Source organism: Manis pentadactyla, chromosome 10 (assembly GCF_030020395.1).
Source record: "Manis pentadactyla isolate mManPen7 chromosome 10, mManPen7.hap1, whole genome shotgun sequence".
Classification (NCBI taxonomy): Eukaryota; Metazoa; Chordata; class Mammalia; order Pholidota; family Manidae; genus Manis; species Manis pentadactyla.
In genome coordinates, this window is record NC_080028.1 from 23438633 (window position 1) to 23458124 (window position 19492).

At 33.6% G+C, this 19492-nt stretch overlaps 1 protein-coding gene across 4 annotated transcripts in view; it reads left to right on the forward strand.

Annotated features, from left to right (window-relative positions):
• CDK17 (cyclin dependent kinase 17) overlaps window positions 1-19492 on the forward strand; it is a 102081-nt gene that overhangs the window by 69985 nt on the left and 12604 nt on the right. For all 4 annotated transcript variants that reach the window (XM_036891572.2, XM_036891571.2, XM_057486496.1 and 1 more), the window contains exons 6-10: window positions 12068-12124; window positions 13174-13288; window positions 14000-14094; window positions 14326-14388; window positions 16593-16716. In XM_036891572.2, the coding sequence (XP_036747467.1) occupies window positions 12068-12124; window positions 13174-13288; window positions 14000-14094; window positions 14326-14388; window positions 16593-16716 (454 nt within the window). The remainder of the gene's footprint in view (window positions 1-12067; window positions 12125-13173; window positions 13289-13999; window positions 14095-14325; window positions 14389-16592; window positions 16717-19492) is intronic.

The window sequence follows — 19492 nt, forward strand, 5'->3', positions numbered from 1 at the left end:
ACAACAAAAGAGACAACAAGTAAAGTATGTTTACACATCATAGTCATACAGAGGAGATGGTGCTTGGCTGGTTCAGATGAATGTATAGTAATTTGTCAATTTGAAAATGGGTAGAAGGGTATTCTAAGCAGAGGAAATTTCATGTACTAAAATCCAGAGGTATGCAGGTAGGTATGTTGGGGAAATTATAGCTGATATGAAGGGTAAATATGGAATAATATTGAAGAATAGGGCTTGAAAGGATAGTATAGATTCAGACTGTAAAAAGCCTTAGATTTTGGGCCAAGGAGTCTGGACTTCATCCCATATAATGGAAGGAACTCAGAGGTATTCATTTAAGCAAAGGCTGACATTAAGCAATGATCACATTTTATGTTCCATAACAGTAGCTTCTGGAAAAGTGTAATGAGGAAGTAGGAGAAAAAGTCTAGAGGCAGGGAGATGAATTAGGAATTTATTCAAATATAAGAATGATGTAGCAGTCGTGTGGAAATGGAAAGAATCCAGATCTTAGAGACAATATAGAGATATGGCAGGAACTAGTACCCAGTTGAACTCTGTGTCTGAAGAAGGAATTGATGAGGAGTCCTGGGTTTCTAACAGTTGTTTTATCTCCTTTTCACATAATATATCATGACATTTTTTATTCAATAAAAACTACTGTTTTGGTTATATACTAAAGAATAAAATTACTTTAGGCTATATGTAAGAACTCATTGTTATTTGATGTTTGTCAGTATACAATAAAATAACAAGCATAATCCCAACTTGATTTTGGTATAGGTTTATGATCATCATAGTTTTACATCACTGTTTAAGACATTTTTATTCACATACTTTGGTCATTTGATTATCTGGTCCTTTTAAAGTGTTCTTTGGCTACCAATTTTTATCAAAGATTCCTACTTATGGTAAGTTTTGGAGCTATTAAATGTTCAGATTGGAACTAAAGTTATTTAATCACTATGTAATTCTTTTTTAAAAAAATTATAAAAGAGTTTAATAAAAAAGATTAACACAGTTGAAAGATAGCCAGAGGAAAAGAAACTTCACACACAAAGGAACAAGCAGTCTGAATGATATCTGACATTTTCATAAGAAAAATTGAGTGACAAAACAGGGGACAGAACTCATTCAATGCTGTAAAAAAGCAATTTGTTAACTTGAAATTCTTTCTTTTGGTATCATTAATATAAAATCACATAGGCAACATTGTGGTTACTAGATTCTCCCCATTATCAAGTCCCCACCACATACCCCATTACAGTCACTGTCCATCAGCACAGTAAGCTGCTACAGAGTTACTACTTGTCCTCTCGGTGCTATACTGCCTTCCCCATGCCCCCCCTTTGTTATGTGCGCTAAATGTAATGCCCTTTATTCCCCTTCTCCCTCCTTTCCCACCCACCCTCCCCAGTCCCTTTCCCTTTGGTAACTGTTAGTTACCTTTCTTGGGGTCTGTGAGTCTGCTACTGTTTTGTTCCCTCAGTTTTTGCTTCATTCTTATGCTCCACAGATGAGTGAAATTATTTGGTACTTGTCTTTCTCTGCCTGGCTTATTTCACTGAGCATAATACCCTCCAGCTCCATCCATGTTGTTGCAAATGGTAGGATTTTTTTCTTCTTATAGCTGAATAATGTTCCATTGTGTATATGTTCCACATCTTTATCCATTTATCTACTGATGGACAAACACTTAGATTGCTTCCATTTCTTGGCTATTGTAAATAGTGCTGCTATAAACATAGGGCTGCATATGTCTTTTTGAAACTGGGCTCCTCCATTCTTAGGGTAAATTCCTAGAGTGGAATTCCTGGGTCAAATGGTATTTCTGTTTTTAGTTTTTTGAGGAATCTCCATACTGCTTTCCACAATGGTTGAACTAGTTTACATTCCCAATGGCAGTATAGAAGGGTACCCCTTTCTCCACATCCTTGCCAGCATTTGTTGTTCCTAGTCTTTCTTCTATGTTAGCCATCCTAACTGGTATGAGGCAATATCTCATTGTGGTTTTAATTTGCATTTCCCTAATAATTAGCAATGTGGAGCATCTTTTCATGTGCCTGTTAGCCATCTGAATTTTTTCTTTGGAGAAGTGTCTGTTCATATCCTCTGTTCATTTTTTAGTCTGGTTATTTGCTTTTTGGGTGTTGAGGCATGGGAGTTATTTATATATTTTGTATGTTAACCCCTTGTCTGATATGTCATTTACAAATATATTCTGCCATACTGTAGGATACCTTTTTGTTCTACTGATGGTGTCCTTTGCTGTACAGAAGCTTTTTAGCATGATGTAGTCCCATTTGTTCATTTTTTCTTTTGTTTCCCTTGCCCAAGGAGATGCGTTCAGGAAAAAGTTGCTCGTGTTTATAAGCAGGAAATTATTGTTTATGTTTTCTTCTAAGCGTTTTATGGTTTCATGACTTACATTCAGGTCTTTGATCCATTTTGAGTTTACTTTTGTGTATGGGGTTAGACAATAATCTGGTTTCATTCTCTTGCATGTAGCTGTCCAGTTTTGCCAACACCAGTTGTTGAAGAGGCTGTCATTTCCCCACTGTATCTCCATGGCTCCTTTATCATATATTAATTGACCATATATGCTTGGGTTTATATCTGGGCTCTCTACTCAGTTCCATTGGTCTATGGGTCTGTTCTTGTGTCAGTACCAAATTGTCTTGATTACTGTGGTTTTACAGTAGAGCTTGAAGTCAGGGAGCATAATCCCCCTCGCTTTATTCTTTGTTCTCAGGATTTCTTCGGCTATTCAGGGTCTTTTGTGGTTCTATATGAATTTTAGAACTATTTGCTCTAGTTTGTTGAAGAATGCTATTGGTATTTTGACAGGGATTGCATTGAATCGTAGATTGCTTTAGGCAGAATGGCCATTTTGACAATATTAATTCTTCCTATCCATGAGCACAGGATGTATTTCCACTTGTTGGTATCTTCTTTAATTTCTCTTATGAGTGTCTTGTAGTTTTCAGGGTACAGGTCTTTTACTTCCTTGGTTAGGTTTATTCCTAGGTATTTTATTCTTTTTGATGCAATTGTGAATGGAATTATTTTCCTAATTTCTCTTTCTGCTAGTTAATCGTTAGTGTATAGGAATGCAACACATTTCTGTGTATTAATTTTGTTTTCTGCATCTTTGCTGAATTCAGATATTAGATCTAGTAATTATGGTGTGGATTTTTTAGGGTTGTTAGTACAATATCATGTTACCTGCAAACAGGGACAGTTTAACTTCTTCCTTGCCAGTCTGGATGCCTTTTATTTCTTTGTGTTGTCTGATTGCTGTGGCTAGGACCTCCAGAACTATGTTGAATAAAAGTGGGGAGAGTGGGCATCCTTGTCTTGTTCCCAATCTTAAAGGAAGAGCTCTCAGCTTCTCGCTGATAAGTATAATGTTGGCTGTGGCTTTGTCATATACGGCCTTTATTATGTTGAGGTACTTGCCCTCTATACCCGTTTTGTTGACAGTTTTTATCATGAATTGCTGTTGAATTTTGTCAAATGCTTTTTTAGCATCTATGGAGATGATCATATGGTTTTTGTCCTTCTTTTTGTTGATGTGGTGGATGATGTTGATGGATTTTCAAATGTTGTACCACCCTTGCATCCCTGGGATGAATCCCACTTGATCATGATGGATGATCTTTTTGATGTATTTTTGAATTTGGTTTGCTAATATTTTGAGTATTTTTGCATCTATGTTCATCAGAAATATTGGTCTGTAATTTTCATTTTTTGTGGTGTCTTTGCCTGGTTTTGGTATTAGAGTGATGTTGGCCTTGTAAAATGAATTTGGGAGTATTCCCCTCTCTTCTACTTTTTGGAAAACTTTGCGGAGGGTGGGTATTACGTCTTCACTAAATGTTTGATAAAATTCAGCAGTGAAACCATCTGTCCAGGGATTTTGTTCTTGGGAAGTTTTTTGATATCTAGTTCAATTTCCTTTCTGGTTATTGGTCTATTCAGATTTTTCTGTTACTTTCTGGGTCAGCCTTGGAATGTTGTATTTTTCTAGAAAGTTGTCCATTTCTTCTGTGTTATCCAGTTTGTTAGCATATACTTTTTCATAGTGTTTTCTCATAATTCTTTGTATTTCTGTGTTGTCCTTAGTGATTTTTCCTTGCTCATTTCTGATTCTGTGTATGTGTGTAGACTGTCTTTTTTTCTTGGTAAGTCTGGCTAGGGGTTTATCTATTTTGTTTATTTTCTTGAAGAACCAGCTCCTGCTTTCATTGATTCTTTCTCTTGTTTTACTCTTCTCAATTTTATTTATTTCTGCTGCAATCTTTATTATGCCCCCCCTTCTCCTGACTTTGGGTCTCATTTGTTCTTTTTCTAGTTTCATTAATTGTGAGTTCAGACTGTTGATATGGGATTGTTCTTCTTTCCTTAGGTATGCCTGTATTGCAATATATTTCCCTCTTAGCATGGCCTTCGCTGTGTCCCACAGATTTCTGTGGTGTTGAATTATTGTTGTCATTTGTCTCCATATTTTGCTTGATCTCTGTTTTTATTTGGTCATTGATCCATTGATTATTTAGGAGCATGTTATTAAACCTCCATGTGTTTGTGGGCTTTTGCTTTTTTTTGTGTAATTTATTTCTAGTTTCACACCTTTGTGATCTGAGAAGCTGGTTGGTACAATTTCAATCTTTTTTAATTTACTGAGGCTCTTTTTGTGGCCTAGTATATGATCTATGGAAGATGTTCCACGTGCACTTGAGAAGAATGTGTATCATGTTGCTTTTGGATGGAGTGTTCTGTAGATGTCCATTAGGTCCATCTGTTCTAATACATTGTTCGGTGCCTCTGTCTCTTTACTTATTTTCTGTCTGGTTGATCTGTGCTTTGGAGTGAGTGTTGTGTTGAAGTCTCCTAAAATGAATGCATTGCATTCTGTTTCCCTCTTTAATTCTATTAGTATTTGTTTTACATATGTAGATGATCCTGTGTTGGGTGCATAGATATTTATAATGGTTACATCCTCTTGTTGTACTGACCCCTTTATCATTATGTAATGTCTTTCTTTGTCTTTTGTTACTTTCTTTGTGTTCAAGTCTATTTTGTCTGATATAAGTAGTGCAACTCCTGCTTTTTTCTCCCTATTAGTTGCATGAAATATCTTTTTCTATCCCTTTACTTTCAGTCTCTGTATGTCTTTGGGTTTGAAGTGAGTCTCTTGTTGGCAGCATATAGTCTGGTATTGTTTTTTATCCATTCTATTACTCTGTGTCTTTTGATTGGTGCATTCAGACCATTTACATTTAGGGTGATTATTGATAGGTATGTATTTATTGCCATTGCAGGCTTTAGATTCGTGGTTACCAAAGGTTCAAGGGTAATTCCCTTAATATCTAACAGTCTATTTTAACTCACTTAGTATGCTGTTATGAACACAACCTGAATGTTCTTCTTTTTTTTCCTCCTTTTTCTTCCTCCTCCGTTCTTTGTATATTAGGTATCATATTCTGTATTCTTCATCTATCTGTTGATTGACTTTGGGGGAAGTTGATTTGATTTTGAATGTGCTTAGCAATTAATTGTTCTGATTTCTTTACTATGGTTTTATTTCACCTGGTGATATCTATTTAGCCTTAGGAATACTTCCATCTATAGCAGTCCGTCCAAAATGCACTGTAGAAGTGGTTTTTGGGAGGTAAATACTCTCAGCTTTTGCTTATCTGAAAATTGTTTAATCCCTCCTTCAAATTTAAATGATAATCTTGCCGGATTATGTATTCTTGCTTCGAGGCCCTTCTGCTTCATTGCATTGAATATATCATGCCACTCCCTTCTGGCCTGTAAGGTTTCTCTGTTGAGATGTCTGATGATAGCCTTATGGGTTTTCCTTTGTACGTGATCTTTTTTCTTTAAAAGTCTGTCCTTATCCTTAATCTTTGACATTTTAATTATTGTATTGCTTGGTGTTGTCTTCCTTGGGTCCCTTGTTTTGGGAGATCTGTGCACCAGATTGTGGAAGTTTTCAGCAATTACCTTCTCAAGGACACTTTCTATCCTTTTCCCTCCCTTTCTTCTTCTGGTACCCCTACAATGCAAATGTTCCGTTTGCATTGGTCACTCAGTTCTCTCAATATTCTTTCATTCTTAGAGATTCTTTTTTCTGTCTGTGCCTCAGCTTCTTTGTATTCCTCTTTTCTGATTTCTATTCCATTTACCATCTCTTCTACTACATCTAATCTGCGTTTAAATCTCTCCATTCTATGTTTCATTTCAGATACGGAGTTTCTTAATGATTGAATCTCCATCCTAAATTCGTCCCTGAGTTCTTGAATATTTTTCTATACCTCCATGAGCATGCTTGTGATATTTATTTTGAATTCTCTTTCAGGAAGATGGGTGAGTTCAGTTTCATTTGGCCCTTTTCCTGGTGTTTCTGAGATTTTGGGTTGAACCAGGTTCTTTTGACGTTTCGTATTTGTATGTTGGCTCCCTCTAGTGCCCAGAAGCTCTAGTCTCTGGAGCTGCTCAGCCCCTGGAGTGATGTTGGGTGTTGCCAGGGAGCGGCACTGGTACCTGGGGTTAGAAAAGAGCTGTTTCCTTCATCCCGGCTACAGTGCCTGTCTCCACTGTGAGAACCAGTGGGTCAAGCACACAGGTGTAAGCCTCTATGCTTTGCATCTGTAACTGCCGTAAACAGGGACTGCTGGTTTGTGAGCCGGTGAGGGCAGGCCAGGAGGAATGTGCAGCAGGCTGCGTTTTACAGTGGGGGTCTCGGAGCTGAGTAGCCAGCCGGGGGATGTAGCACCTGAAGCTCCTGAAAGTTTCCAACCCGCTGGGCAGAGCATGCCCAGACAACCTTGTCTACCTATCCCTTCTCCTGTGCAGCAAGCTCCGTGCAAACCCTGCCCCCTCAGCAGCCCTCTCGCTGCTAGGAAGCCTCTCAGACCCACCCGCCTTTCCTTTGTCCCAGAGCAGCCAGATGTGGATCCCTGTCCTCCACAAACAGCTGGAATCTCAGTCTCTCCAAGTATTCTGCCTGTCTTAGCTTTCCAACCCCATTAATCTCCCAAGCACCATGCAATGTAGGTTTGTGCTCCCAAAGCAGATCTCCAGGGCTGGGTATTCAGCAGTCTTAGGCTTCCACCCCCTCCCCGCTCCATTTTTCTTCCTCCTGCTGGTGAGTTGTGGTGGGGGAAGGGCTTGGGTCTCGCTGGATCACGGCTTTGGTACGTCACTCTGTTTCTTAAGGTCTGCTCTATTCTCCAGGTATATGAAGTCTGGTGCAGCCTTCTTTCCTGTTGGTCTTTTAGGATTAGTTGTATTAACTATATATTCATATTATTTGTGGTTTTGGGAGGAGTTCTCTGTCTCACCTCTCATGCCTCCATCTTGAATCCCCCACTATGTAATTCTTATACTGAGGAGCTATCTTTTTTATTCTACATGAAATTAAGGAAAACAGTGCCCTCTAATGAATGAATGTTAAGTGACTATAGTTTTTATGTTGTGGTCAAGTATTATTATCCACCTCCCTTGTGTTTGATCTGAAATGGTTTATGGATTTCAGATTAATCATGTCAGCTGTGTTTTGGTTTCTGTTCTTCATCTACCTTACTAATGGATGATTTCTTTTGAAGTATGTTAGAAAATTGTTTTCCAGTACTCTAGATTTATGAAGGGAAAGGGTTAGGTTAGTAAGTGGATGGAAAGAAGATGGGAAAAGAAAAATATTCTTCATATGTGTTAGGCTCATATTTTCATGAATAATATATTCTTCATCTAAAAAAATACTTTTTCAAGATAAAGTATAAAATTTTAACCTTGTATTTCTAAAAGCATAAAACTTTTTTTAAATATTCAGAAGCAATATATATTGAGTAGAGTAATAAAAATAACATAAATTCTTTGAGTAGAAGTTAAGACACAAGTCACAGAATTCTTTTCTGGTGGCCAGACATACATTATACAGTAGGGCTGGTTGGTTCTTCTATAAATTCATGATTATAAACCTCAAATAGACCCTCAGTATTGCTTGGCTACCTTACTGTCTTTCTCTGCTTTAACTCCTTCCCTCTCACTCAGATCAAAGGAGATGATCTTTCCCACTACATTATAAAGAAATGAGAAGCCATTAATCAGAACCCCATTATTTTCTGAACAATAAATGTGCAAACCACCTACACCCAAATTCTCATTCAACTGGTTACTTTTTCCTAAACAATGAGTGTTGGATTCCTCATTCATAACTTTGTCAATTCATATACATCATATGCAGTCCTTTCTTATTTCTAAGAATAGGTAGGAAAATAGGGCATCAAGTCCTGATGTCTCTCAGAAATAATAATGTGTTATGGGGTGTGGAAGTGAGGTTCAGAGTTCTAATGACAATTTACTTCAGCATATTATGTACAGAATTAAGATAGTATCATGATGATGGTAACTAATTTTTTAAGACCGAATTACCAAGTAGAATAGAGATTCTAGTCTCTTCTCTGCCCCCCATATAGCTAAAATAGAACACATGTCTATCAGTAATAGTAACTAATTCTCACAAGGAGGGAAATGGGTATTTGAAAAAAAATCTCCCTTTGTCCTGTTTCTTCTATACACATTCAGTTTTAGAATGGCATCTGTAGAACTTCTGTATGTACTTCATATGTTTTGAAGGTCACTTGGAACTGCATTGCTAGCATATTAATACATCCTCACAACTGTGATACAGTGATTATGTTGCTAGAACCAAAGTAATTCAGAAATCTCTTATAACAATGCCACTTACAAGCTACATTGAGTTATAGAGAGGATACTGTAAATTAAAATTTATTTTGATTTTTTTTCTTTTACTTTTCATGTGCTTATATGGTAAGAGCCATCTGAACAGGAATTTGCTCGGGGCTGCCAAAAAGCCAAGTATTGCTTGCTTTCTTAGAGCAGTGAAGTTTTAGAAAACATTATCATCATTTGTTTGGAAAGCAGAATTATGGAGGTTTTTATATATTAAAACATACTATATATATATAAAGCTTATTGTTCCATTCCGTTAGCTGTCATTTATGTTTCTATGAAACTTTTAAAATATTTTAAATAATCTAAGATGGAACTCAGTCTAGATTGTGAACTCATGAAAGTAGGAATCATATCTGTCTTCTTCATTATATCCCCAGTACCTAGCATTGTGCTTGGTAAATGTTGAATAAATGAGCTTTGTCCTCTGTCCTCTGAATAATTTCTGTAGGAGAGCATGTCAACAAGCTAGTCATTATATCTATTGTTAATCTTGTCATGTTCAGCAGATAAAAATGAAAGCATAATTTTCTAAAAATTCCATTTAAAGATTCAGTAATATTTGGCTGTAATTAAATCCTTGAGGTTGGAAGTATTGAAATGGGCAGTGAAGTGGATATATATTTTGCTCTTTGAATTAGGTTTAGACAGACAGTTCTTTGGTGTAACTGTGTCTTTTGTCTGAATTCTCTGGCTGCCTACATGGGTGAAATAAAGTAATGCTGTTTGTTTCATAAATTGATTATTCAAATTTAAATTTGACTTCATAATTATAATACAACATTTACCTTCTTTTTAAAAAGCAGACTTCCAGCGTATTTGAATGATCTCACTAAATTTCATTCTCTGAAGAGTAACTCTATTAATGTTGATTTTTGATGCATCCCTTACAGTTGATTCCTTATACACTTTATATGATATAGTAATCTCTATAACATTTTTGTCTTAAAGTCTTTAATTTGTAATATACTTACTTTTTAAAGCAAACCTCAGTATTTTTGTCATAGCTACCATTGAACCTAAGTGTATTTGATGTTCTAAGGGCTAGTATTCTCTTAAGACAAAAGAATAAGAAAACTTCTCAGATCCTAAGAAAAAGTTCCTAGCTTGTAGTCATATTTTTCTACATGCCTCTCTATTTGTTACACATGTTTTTTTTTAATTAATTTTTCAGGGACATTCATTTCTTTCATCCTGTCTTCCATTTATTCTCCATAAAGTTCTTTTTCCTTTGTAAAAGATGTGCCACAAGGCTTAAAATTCACGGCAAAAGTGTTATAGTTCTTTATTTGTGAATTTAAGCACCTGAATTCCAGAGAGAGGTATAAGAAAAACACATTCTATCATAGTTTATGTGAACTTGGCAATTTGTCTTTTTTTGAAGTAAATTATTTAAGATCATATGTTAATTGACCATTAAAAAAACACACAAAGTAAAAGATTATTCAGATTCAGGCTCTCATGTACCAGATAATGGGCTGTTTGCCACATTTTCCATAGAAAAGTTAAAAGCTCCATTTGTATTTGGAAAGTGTCTATTGTAGTTTTGCTTTATTATAATACACAGTTGTTGATATTAAAAAGCAAAGACTTAATATCTCTGAAATATATATAAGACAATACATGGGCGGATGGTGTTTGATGATTCCAAAATCTTATTTTCAAAATAAAAGAATATATATATATATATATTTATATATATATATAAAACTCTTAAAGAGGGCAAAAAGAAAAAAATTTTCAGTCATTCAATAATATCAACTCTGACAAAGTTTTTATTAGTGTAGTGAAACTTTTAACATTATATATATATCATTGTAACAAAAGAATATAAACAATTCCTTTGAGGGGCCTTCTGGCCATTCAACTTTGGGTAGTTTATCCTGTTATTCAAAGTGGTAAATGATGTTAAGTCAAATGATCAAGTATCATTTTTATTTCATTCAGCACCTCCAGAAAAAAAATGCATATTTGAGGCTCTGTAATTTGACTAAAACATAGTATTTAATGATCCAGCATTATTTATACAACTTTGAGAGTTGAGGTTACCCATAAAAGAACCTTACAGTTGTACCCTGAACAACACAGAGATTGGGGGCCCTTCCCCCTACGCAGCCAAAAGTCCGCATTATAACTTGAATCCCCAAAAACTTAATTACTAATAGCATACTATTGACAAGAAGGTTTACAGATGGCATAAACAGTCAATTAACACATATTTTGTGTTATATGTATTATATACTGTATCTTTACAATAAACTAAGCTAGAGAAACTTTCCAAATTGTTGCCCATCCCCCCCAAAATTTTCCAATATACATAATGAAAAAAATCTGGGTTAAAGTGGATCTGTGCAGCTCAAACCCATTTTGCTCAAGGGTCAACTGTATTTTCTTTCACTAGCTCTTTATTTGAAGGCATTAGCACCACTCTTAAGTGAGAAGAGAATCTTTAGATTACTTTAATATTTTAAGCAATTTAAAGAAAAATCTTATTTTCCTTTTCTGTTCATTAATTTTTTTTCTATTTCTGCTCTCTTAATCCCTAAGTTCCTATTTCTATATATTTTTCTTTCATCCTAAATCTTTTGTGTAAAGATTTTTTTGTTGTTTTTTTGTTCTTAGTTTTAATATACTGAATTTCCATTATTCATTTGGGTGCATTCCATTTACCTCATTTATTAACTCCATTCAAAACAGGCAAACAAAACAAGCTCAAAGTTTAAAAGCAATGGTATCGAGAACTCAATTTTAAAGCTACTTTTTTGGGTGGGGTACAGATTTAGACTTATATTGCTACTTCTTCAGCCATTTCCTGACCCATATAATAGGGTGCAACTTGCAGATGTCTTTTTCATTCTACTTTGATTGGAAAATAGCAATCAAATGGAAAACTACCTGAAACAAGTAGTATTTTGTTGTTTGTAGGCCTTCCTAGGGAACACAAACTTTGATGAAGGAAAATACATAGGAAAATTATTTTTCAGTTTTGTTAAAACAAAAATCATGTAGTTATCTTTATAAAATTATTTAGTACCTTAAAATGTGGGTCTTAAAACAAAACTTTTTATAGCTGAATGTTAACTGATCTATTTAAAAGTTGGGTTGACAGGTTCAATTGTGAACTTTGATGTTTTTGAACCTTTGAATGTTCCAACATTGGGTATACTTTAAAACTTGGAAGATGTTCGACAATTCAATTGTAATCAGATTTATAATCCAAGACACTTGAGAGCAGGAGAGTTTCAGAAATTGAGGAAGAGATGAATAAAAATTTAAGGGTATTAAGTTTATAATTGTTTGCTTTCAGTCAGAAATTGGATTTGGGAAAATGGAAACCTACATCAAATTAGAAAAGCTTGGAGAGGTAAGTAAGTATTTAAAAAATGTAAGACTTTTTTTCTTGTTCATCTCAACTCCTCTACTAATTAGTCTACAATTTTTGCCAACCTGGAAAAAAAAATGTAAGCACTATTGTCTGAAAGATTGTATCTTGTTCTGAAAAAACAGCAGAATGTTAGAAGGCAAAAATCCTCCTATTTTTAAATTATGCTATCAGTTTGAAAAGAAATGACTTTTTAAAATAGTTTTGTAATCTTTTATTGAAGCACAAAATACTGTGCTTTCTTGGTAACAGAATAAGCATCTATTTGTTAGTTAGCCTCCTGGCAATCTGCTCTCTGTGCTGTCATGTGGGAAGCTGTATATGTTCAAACCTATGAAATACCAAAATATTGTCTTTAAAGATAAAGACATCTGTCATTGAAGGTTAAGGAAATTCTAGGCTACTAAACCTTGGTTTTCTTGAACTTGGTACTAGTGCTGATTAATTTTGAAATGATCTACTTCCCAAGGTAAGAAAGAGCAAAGATAATAACAGAGATTTAAGGGAAGAGTTAAGGGAGTTTAAGGGCTTTCTTGGTAATGATAGCAATCTCCTGAAGAATATATTTGTTTTTTTAGAGGAGAGTTAATATATAAAAATTCTGGAAAGTCTGAGAACAGGTAAATTTTTTCTAATTTAACAATGTGTTAGTTATAGTTTCAGTTTTCAGTTAATATGCTCAATTAGTTTCTTTAATCTCCACATACCATTGCAGGTAAAATATCTTTAATTCTTAAGCAATTGATCCAATTACCAATCTGATACAAAGTACAAAAAGTAAGTCCAATATTCTCCCTATGCTTTCATACTTTTGAGGCCCTCTGTAGGATTATGAGAGTATGGAAGCTGTGCATATGAAACTGAAAGTTCTCTCAGCTATGAGAAAACCAAGACTAAGTGGAGTTTCCTTGCATGATGGAATTTAACATAGCTTAAAAATCAGAAATTTAGTCAGGGCTCTTTATTTATAGATGTTATCCAATAGACTCTCATGAGACTTTTGGTGTGTCTTTCAAAAATGTATTTTATAGGGTACATATGCAACAGTATATAAAGGAAGGAGTAAATTGACAGAGAATTTGGTGGCATTAAAGGAGATACGATTGGAACATGAAGAAGGTGCGCCCTGCACAGCTATAAGAGAAGGTATAGTTTGATCTTGTGTGAGGAAAATGTATTACAGAATTTCTACAGAACATTTTTAAGCTGTGTTATAAGAGTTGGTTTTTCTTCAGTTAAAAGAACTCAGATATAGAAATAAGAGATGAAGGAAGATATATTTAGACCTTAAAAAAGCTAATATCTAAGCTGAAATTGATATATTCAACACAGAGGAATTAGTTAATTATACTATTATATAGCTTATAATGAAATACTGTGAAGTCATTAAAAATCATTGTCATGGACAAATATTTGACATTGGGAAATGTTATGTGGGGGAAAAGCTGACTATAAATTATTATATACAGAATGTAAATATATTTATATCATGATACAATTTTTTTAACACGATAGATTATCCAGAAATGGTTTGAGGTAACGGGCTAGCAATTTGGAGGGAAAGAAGGTACCTTGCATTTTATATCTGAATTAGTCTTAGAAGTCTTAATAAGTTAACATTTGAGGAAAAAAACAAGATGTTAAGGAGAGCATCATTGTAATATTGGGGACAATTGTAAGTTTTTCTAAAAAAAGAAAAAAATCAGTTCTATTAAATTTCTACTACAAAATCCCCTGCTGAGTTATTGTTTTAAACTTAAGAGACTCTTAGACTCAGTTCATATATTAAACTTTCCAGTTTCTATAAAGGCTGTCTACCACAGACTTAAATAATTGCCTTTGTTTTCTGTTTTGCAGTTTCACTATTAAAGGATCTAAAACATGCAAATATAGTAACCTTACATGACATTGTTCACACAGATAAATCTTTGACTCTGGTCTTTGAATATCTGGTAAGCATTTAATAAAAATTCAGTAATTTTGCTGTAATGAAACATAGCACCTTATATTTTTTAACAGGGACATTTTTGTTTAGTTACTGGTGTTTTACTAAATTATGTGTAGTGCATTCAATATCTTTCTTCAAAAAGCAACTTACTTTTAAAAATTAAATGCTATTAAGTAAATTAGCCATGCCTTCTGAGAAGTATGTATCACGTAGTAAAGTGCTGTATTTTTTTCAGGATAAAGACTTAAAACAGTACATGGATGACTGTGGAAACATCATGAGTATGCACAATGTTAAGGTATCTTTTAGTGTGGCATTTTAAATTTTGTTTAAAGCAGTGGCAAACACTAAGCATAGGTGAACTACATTACATAATGAAATATACCAGCCTCATATTAACTAATTCTGCCTTAGAATTTTTTATTTGGCATTTTAAATAGGCTGTTGTCCTCTGAACATATTTACTCAGAAGTTCTGTTTACTACATTATTGCGTTTCTTAGGATCAGACCTTTTTGTAGAGCTGCTGCATTTTAAAAGTCTTAAAAAGTACTTAGATGTTTTGTTTCACATTTTAACACTGATTCTCCTAGATAGATATAGAATCCATTTACAGATTTATTCTGCTTGAAAGAAAAAGAAAACCCACGAGTCTGTTATATCAAAATCCAAATGTTTAAAATAAATACAAATGATCAGTGTATTCTGTAAAATGCTTCCTATAAATGGCAAACTCCCCTAACGTATTTCAAGTGGATTTAATTACAAAACAACAACTTTTCAAATTACTAATTAATGAGTTAAGGCCAGGAACATGCCATGGGTATTATGATTCTAGGCTGGAAATACAAATGTACACTGTCAGGAGGAAAAGTAGGATAATTGTTATATTTTCTTATCTGTATATCTAAAGATGCAAGTAGTGCCAGAAAAATTTGGCATAATAATTGGTACGAGATCACACCAAAAACTAAAATAAAAGTAAAATCAAATAAAAACATTTGACAAGTTGTGTTCTTACAGTAGGTTTCTTTGACCTGAGTGGTGTACTCCAAATTTAGCAAAGATTTATTTATCAAAATTTAGTCAACAGTTTGTGGCTGTCCCAGCTGTGTGTTTGAGATAGTTCCAATTCTGTAGATAGTAACTATAAACATACATATATATTTTGAAATAGTGAATTTGGTGGACATAAAGGAAAGCCAGTTTATTTTACTAAAAGACAGCTCAGAATATATGTATAGCACATTGCTAAAAATTTAGAATAGGGCTTTAAGTCTATTTCCATATACATCCTATGAGAACAGTGTTCATATTTTACATTTTGTTTTGCAAGGTGTTGTGAATCTCATCTGCATATATTTCTGTTTGGGTTTCTATTTTGTTTTTCCTGCTTTCCTATTGGAAATAATTTGGAAAGAAAATAAAGTCCTTAATTATCATAATATGACAAAGATTTGACAAGTTTTTTTTTTCCTTCAAGCCAGGTGTACATGGCTGGCTTAAGTTGTAAAGTATTTTATTCTTTGTTCTTTTAGCCCTTATATTTTCCGAACAAAAAGTAATAGGAATATATGGAAATAGTAATTTTAGAGTTTTAAAACATTAAATATATAGAGTGTAGAAAGTGCTGCTTAGAATTTCTTCAGGCCTATTATTGTGACCTGCTGCCTTGTCTTATTCCCACTGTTCTAATGTTCTCTTTTTCACCTTAGCAAACCGAGGGTACACTCTGAAATTATCTGTAATTGAGGCTTTTTTGTTAGCCCCAAAGAATCAAAGATTTTCTGTGTTTCACATCCCTTTTTCCACCAAAATCTACAACAAAAAGTCTACCTTTAGCCTTACAGAGATTGCTTATTTCAGAGAGTCATTTGGAGCTTTACAGTGCTTAATTCCCTTTTCTGAATCATAGCAGAATTTGAAGGCTGAGTAGGAGGTGCTGAAAGTAAAGTACCCAGAAGGTGGATGATAGAAGCTGGTTTCAAGGTTATTTTTATAGCACGTAATTTGCTAGAGCCATGCAGCTCCATTCTCTCTGACACCTCAGAAGTTTCATGAAACCACCAATTCCAATGCCTTATTTTAGAGACACTGCTAGATCAGGTTCTTTTTTTTTTGATAGGGGAGGATGTAAAGGTTGGTTGTTTTGGCAAGAATTTCACGATCAAACTGTAAGCCTCTATGAGGATGTGTTTATTTTCACATTTTCTATAACAAATGAACCATTACACTATAACAGAGTTTCATTTCACCTTATTTTCAGTATTTTCATAAATATTGTCAGACTTAAATAAATAGGTAGATGCTTCAAATAGAAAAGTAAATTTGAAATTCAGAAAAAAAGTATATAAGGAAAAGGCTTTGTGCTTAAGAATGTAGTTCCTTTTTTAGCCTTTGACTATTCTAGGTCACTTGATTTTCTGTTTACCATAATTTGCATTTATACCAAAGTTATGTCTCATTATCTGTAAGACTAATTTCTATTTATTTGTTTCTGTAGCTGTTTTTATACCAAATTCTACGTGGTTTGGCATATTGCCACAGAAGAAAGGTATTGCACCGAGACTTGAAACCGCAGAACCTCCTCATTAATGAAAAAGGAGAATTAAAGCTAGCAGATTTTGGTAAGGAATGTATGAGATATTTATAAGTAGTTCCAGGTGGTTACCTTTAAGACAGCAGTTGTTGACATCGTATGATTGCTTTTATGTGGGTTTGGAAACTTTCCCTATAGCCCATGGATATAAGATATTTGACAAAACTTTGGTGGGTGAGTTATGTTCATGAGTGCTAAAAGGTACTGGTTCTCAGGTGTGGTCCTGAGATATATTATCAAAATTATATTAGATGTTACTTTCTTTTTTCATTTTGTTAATATTTGTACTAGTGATCTAAAAGCAATAAGGGTTAGTAATGCCTGTAGTGCCCTAGTATAAAATGAAGGCCATATACTTAGTAATCACTGTATTCTTCACCATTATATACTTGTAGGAAAAAATTGTCAGTTACACTTAAAAATAAAGTATTTGATGAAGCAGTAAAATTTATTAAATTTAATTAAATCTCCATATTTGAATACATGACTTTTCACTATTTTGTGTAATGAAACAGGAAGTATACATAAAATGCATTTGCTGCATCCAGAAATCCTGTGGTTATCTCAATGAAAAGTTGCTTGTGTGATTGAGTGGTAGCTGAACTAGTACTTTTTTTCAAGGAACATCATTTTTACTTGAAAAAAATGACCAACAGACAAACTGGGGTTACTCAGATCTAGGTATTTGGCAGACTTTTCTTGAAAATAAATCAAGTGAACTTAATCATTTCAAGGAAGACAACTGGAAATACCCCTTGCCAAGAGTAAAATTTGAGTTTTCAAGCAAAAATTGGACTTGGAAATTTGGATCTGCCACTTAGAGCTTGGTATTGATAGCCTCCTGATCCTTAAAGACTTTTCTAATGAAATCAGTGGTGACATTAACAAATTTGGGGTTTTTTTTGATATTGTGAAGAAATGTATAAACATTTAGAATATATCTATAACTCAGGGAACCAGTATTTTTCAAATGACTGATAAATGATATTACAGAATCATGCATGGATATAAGATGCCTTTAAAGTAGTATCTAGACCAATGAATTTCAATGTAACAAGAGTACAAAAAGTTCATTGATAGAATTCAGTTACTACATAATCTTTAGGAAACTAAATGTTTTCTAATTTTGTTGTTATATCAAAAAAGAATATCTGTAATTATCAGAAAAGGCTATTGAAATGCTCTTCCTCTCTCCAACTTCATATCTGTGTGAGATCTGAATCTCTTCATATACTACAAAGCAATATATCACAACAGATTGAATGCAAAAGCAGATGAGAACACAATTGTCTTCTATTAAAAGACTACAAAAATATAAAACAAGGCTTTTTGTAGTTTTTATTTTGTTTCAGAAAAATATTTTTCATAAAAATGCTCATGTTAACATGAATGGTATTTTTAATAAGTAAATTTTTTTCAGTTTTTCTGATATGGTAAATAGTCAATAAATATAATCTATATAAAAAAAGCACTTTGGGTCCTCAATAATTTTTAAGAATATAAAAGGGGTCCTGAGACTGAAAAGTTTAAATGCTATTACTGAAAGGGGTTCGTTCCTTTAATATCCCTGCCACTATGACTTTGTAATTTATTTATATTCTTAATAATTTAATTTGTAGCTGTTTACCTAATCTAATTTTTAGGGATTAGAACATAAAATGAAATTACATGTTCTTTTTGCTCTAGCAAGTAAACTTTTTTATATTAAAGGAACTTTGTATAGTTGCTTTGATTTTTTTTTTAATATTCTACATTCTGAGAGTTTGAGTAATTTAATAGAACTTAGTTTAAAAAGTCCATGCAATTTTCCATAATTGGCATTGGTCATTTTCCATAAGTGACTGTAGCAATTTTGCTTTTGGAGTATTTAATTAAAATTCAGATTAAAAATTGTCTGTTATTAAGTGATGAATTTATTGTGGAAATTCTTATGCTTTTGCTCATTTAACACTTCACCATTTGTTTGAAAGGTAAGTTGTTATTTGTATTTCCTTACTTAAAAAGGAAATGGTTAGGTCATATGTATTTAAAGAAGAAATTGATGTTATTTGCATATGGTTACATAGATTATACAATCTGTTGGGCATAGTCTCTGTTATTTTCCTTGTAATTATTTTCTCTTTGTCTTTTTTGCCAAGCTCCATTTACTGCTCCTTATTCTTTAATCCCAAAATGAATGGCAGTGATAAAGAAACCCTGTTAGGCTATTAGGAATTCAAAAAGAATGACAAGGATCATCAAAAATCTACTTTTTTGAGAGGTGGTAAAAACAACACTCTCTCTTGCCAGTGAGGTAAAGTTCGGAACTCGTGCCTATATCTGGATAATAAGTAAATTCCATATTAAATTGGCAAAGGAATGGCATGTGTTTTATGTCATAAACAGCAATTACTAATATCCAAAGACAGTGAGATCCATCTTATTTAAAACTATCCGCATAACTTAAAACTTAGAAAGTATACAACAGCAATGTAATTTATTCCAAGGACACTTTGTCTGAATGGATTGCTGCAAGGAAGTTGTTTTGAGAGAATAACTGCTTTAAAATTTGCTTCTAACCTCTGGAGCTAAGTTTTATCTCCCCATAAACCAACAAGAAATTCTGATTATGCTATGAGATAGTATAATCTACTTTGTCTCTGTTGCTTTCAGTTGTTTTTTTTTTTATTGGTTGCCTAGTAAATATACTTAGGACGGTAAGGGAAGGTCATGTAATTCTGAATATTTTATGGTAAATTGTTCTTGATCCCTATAAAAAGTTCTGCCCCTTTTCCTATGATTGATAAAATTCAGCTCTAGAAAGT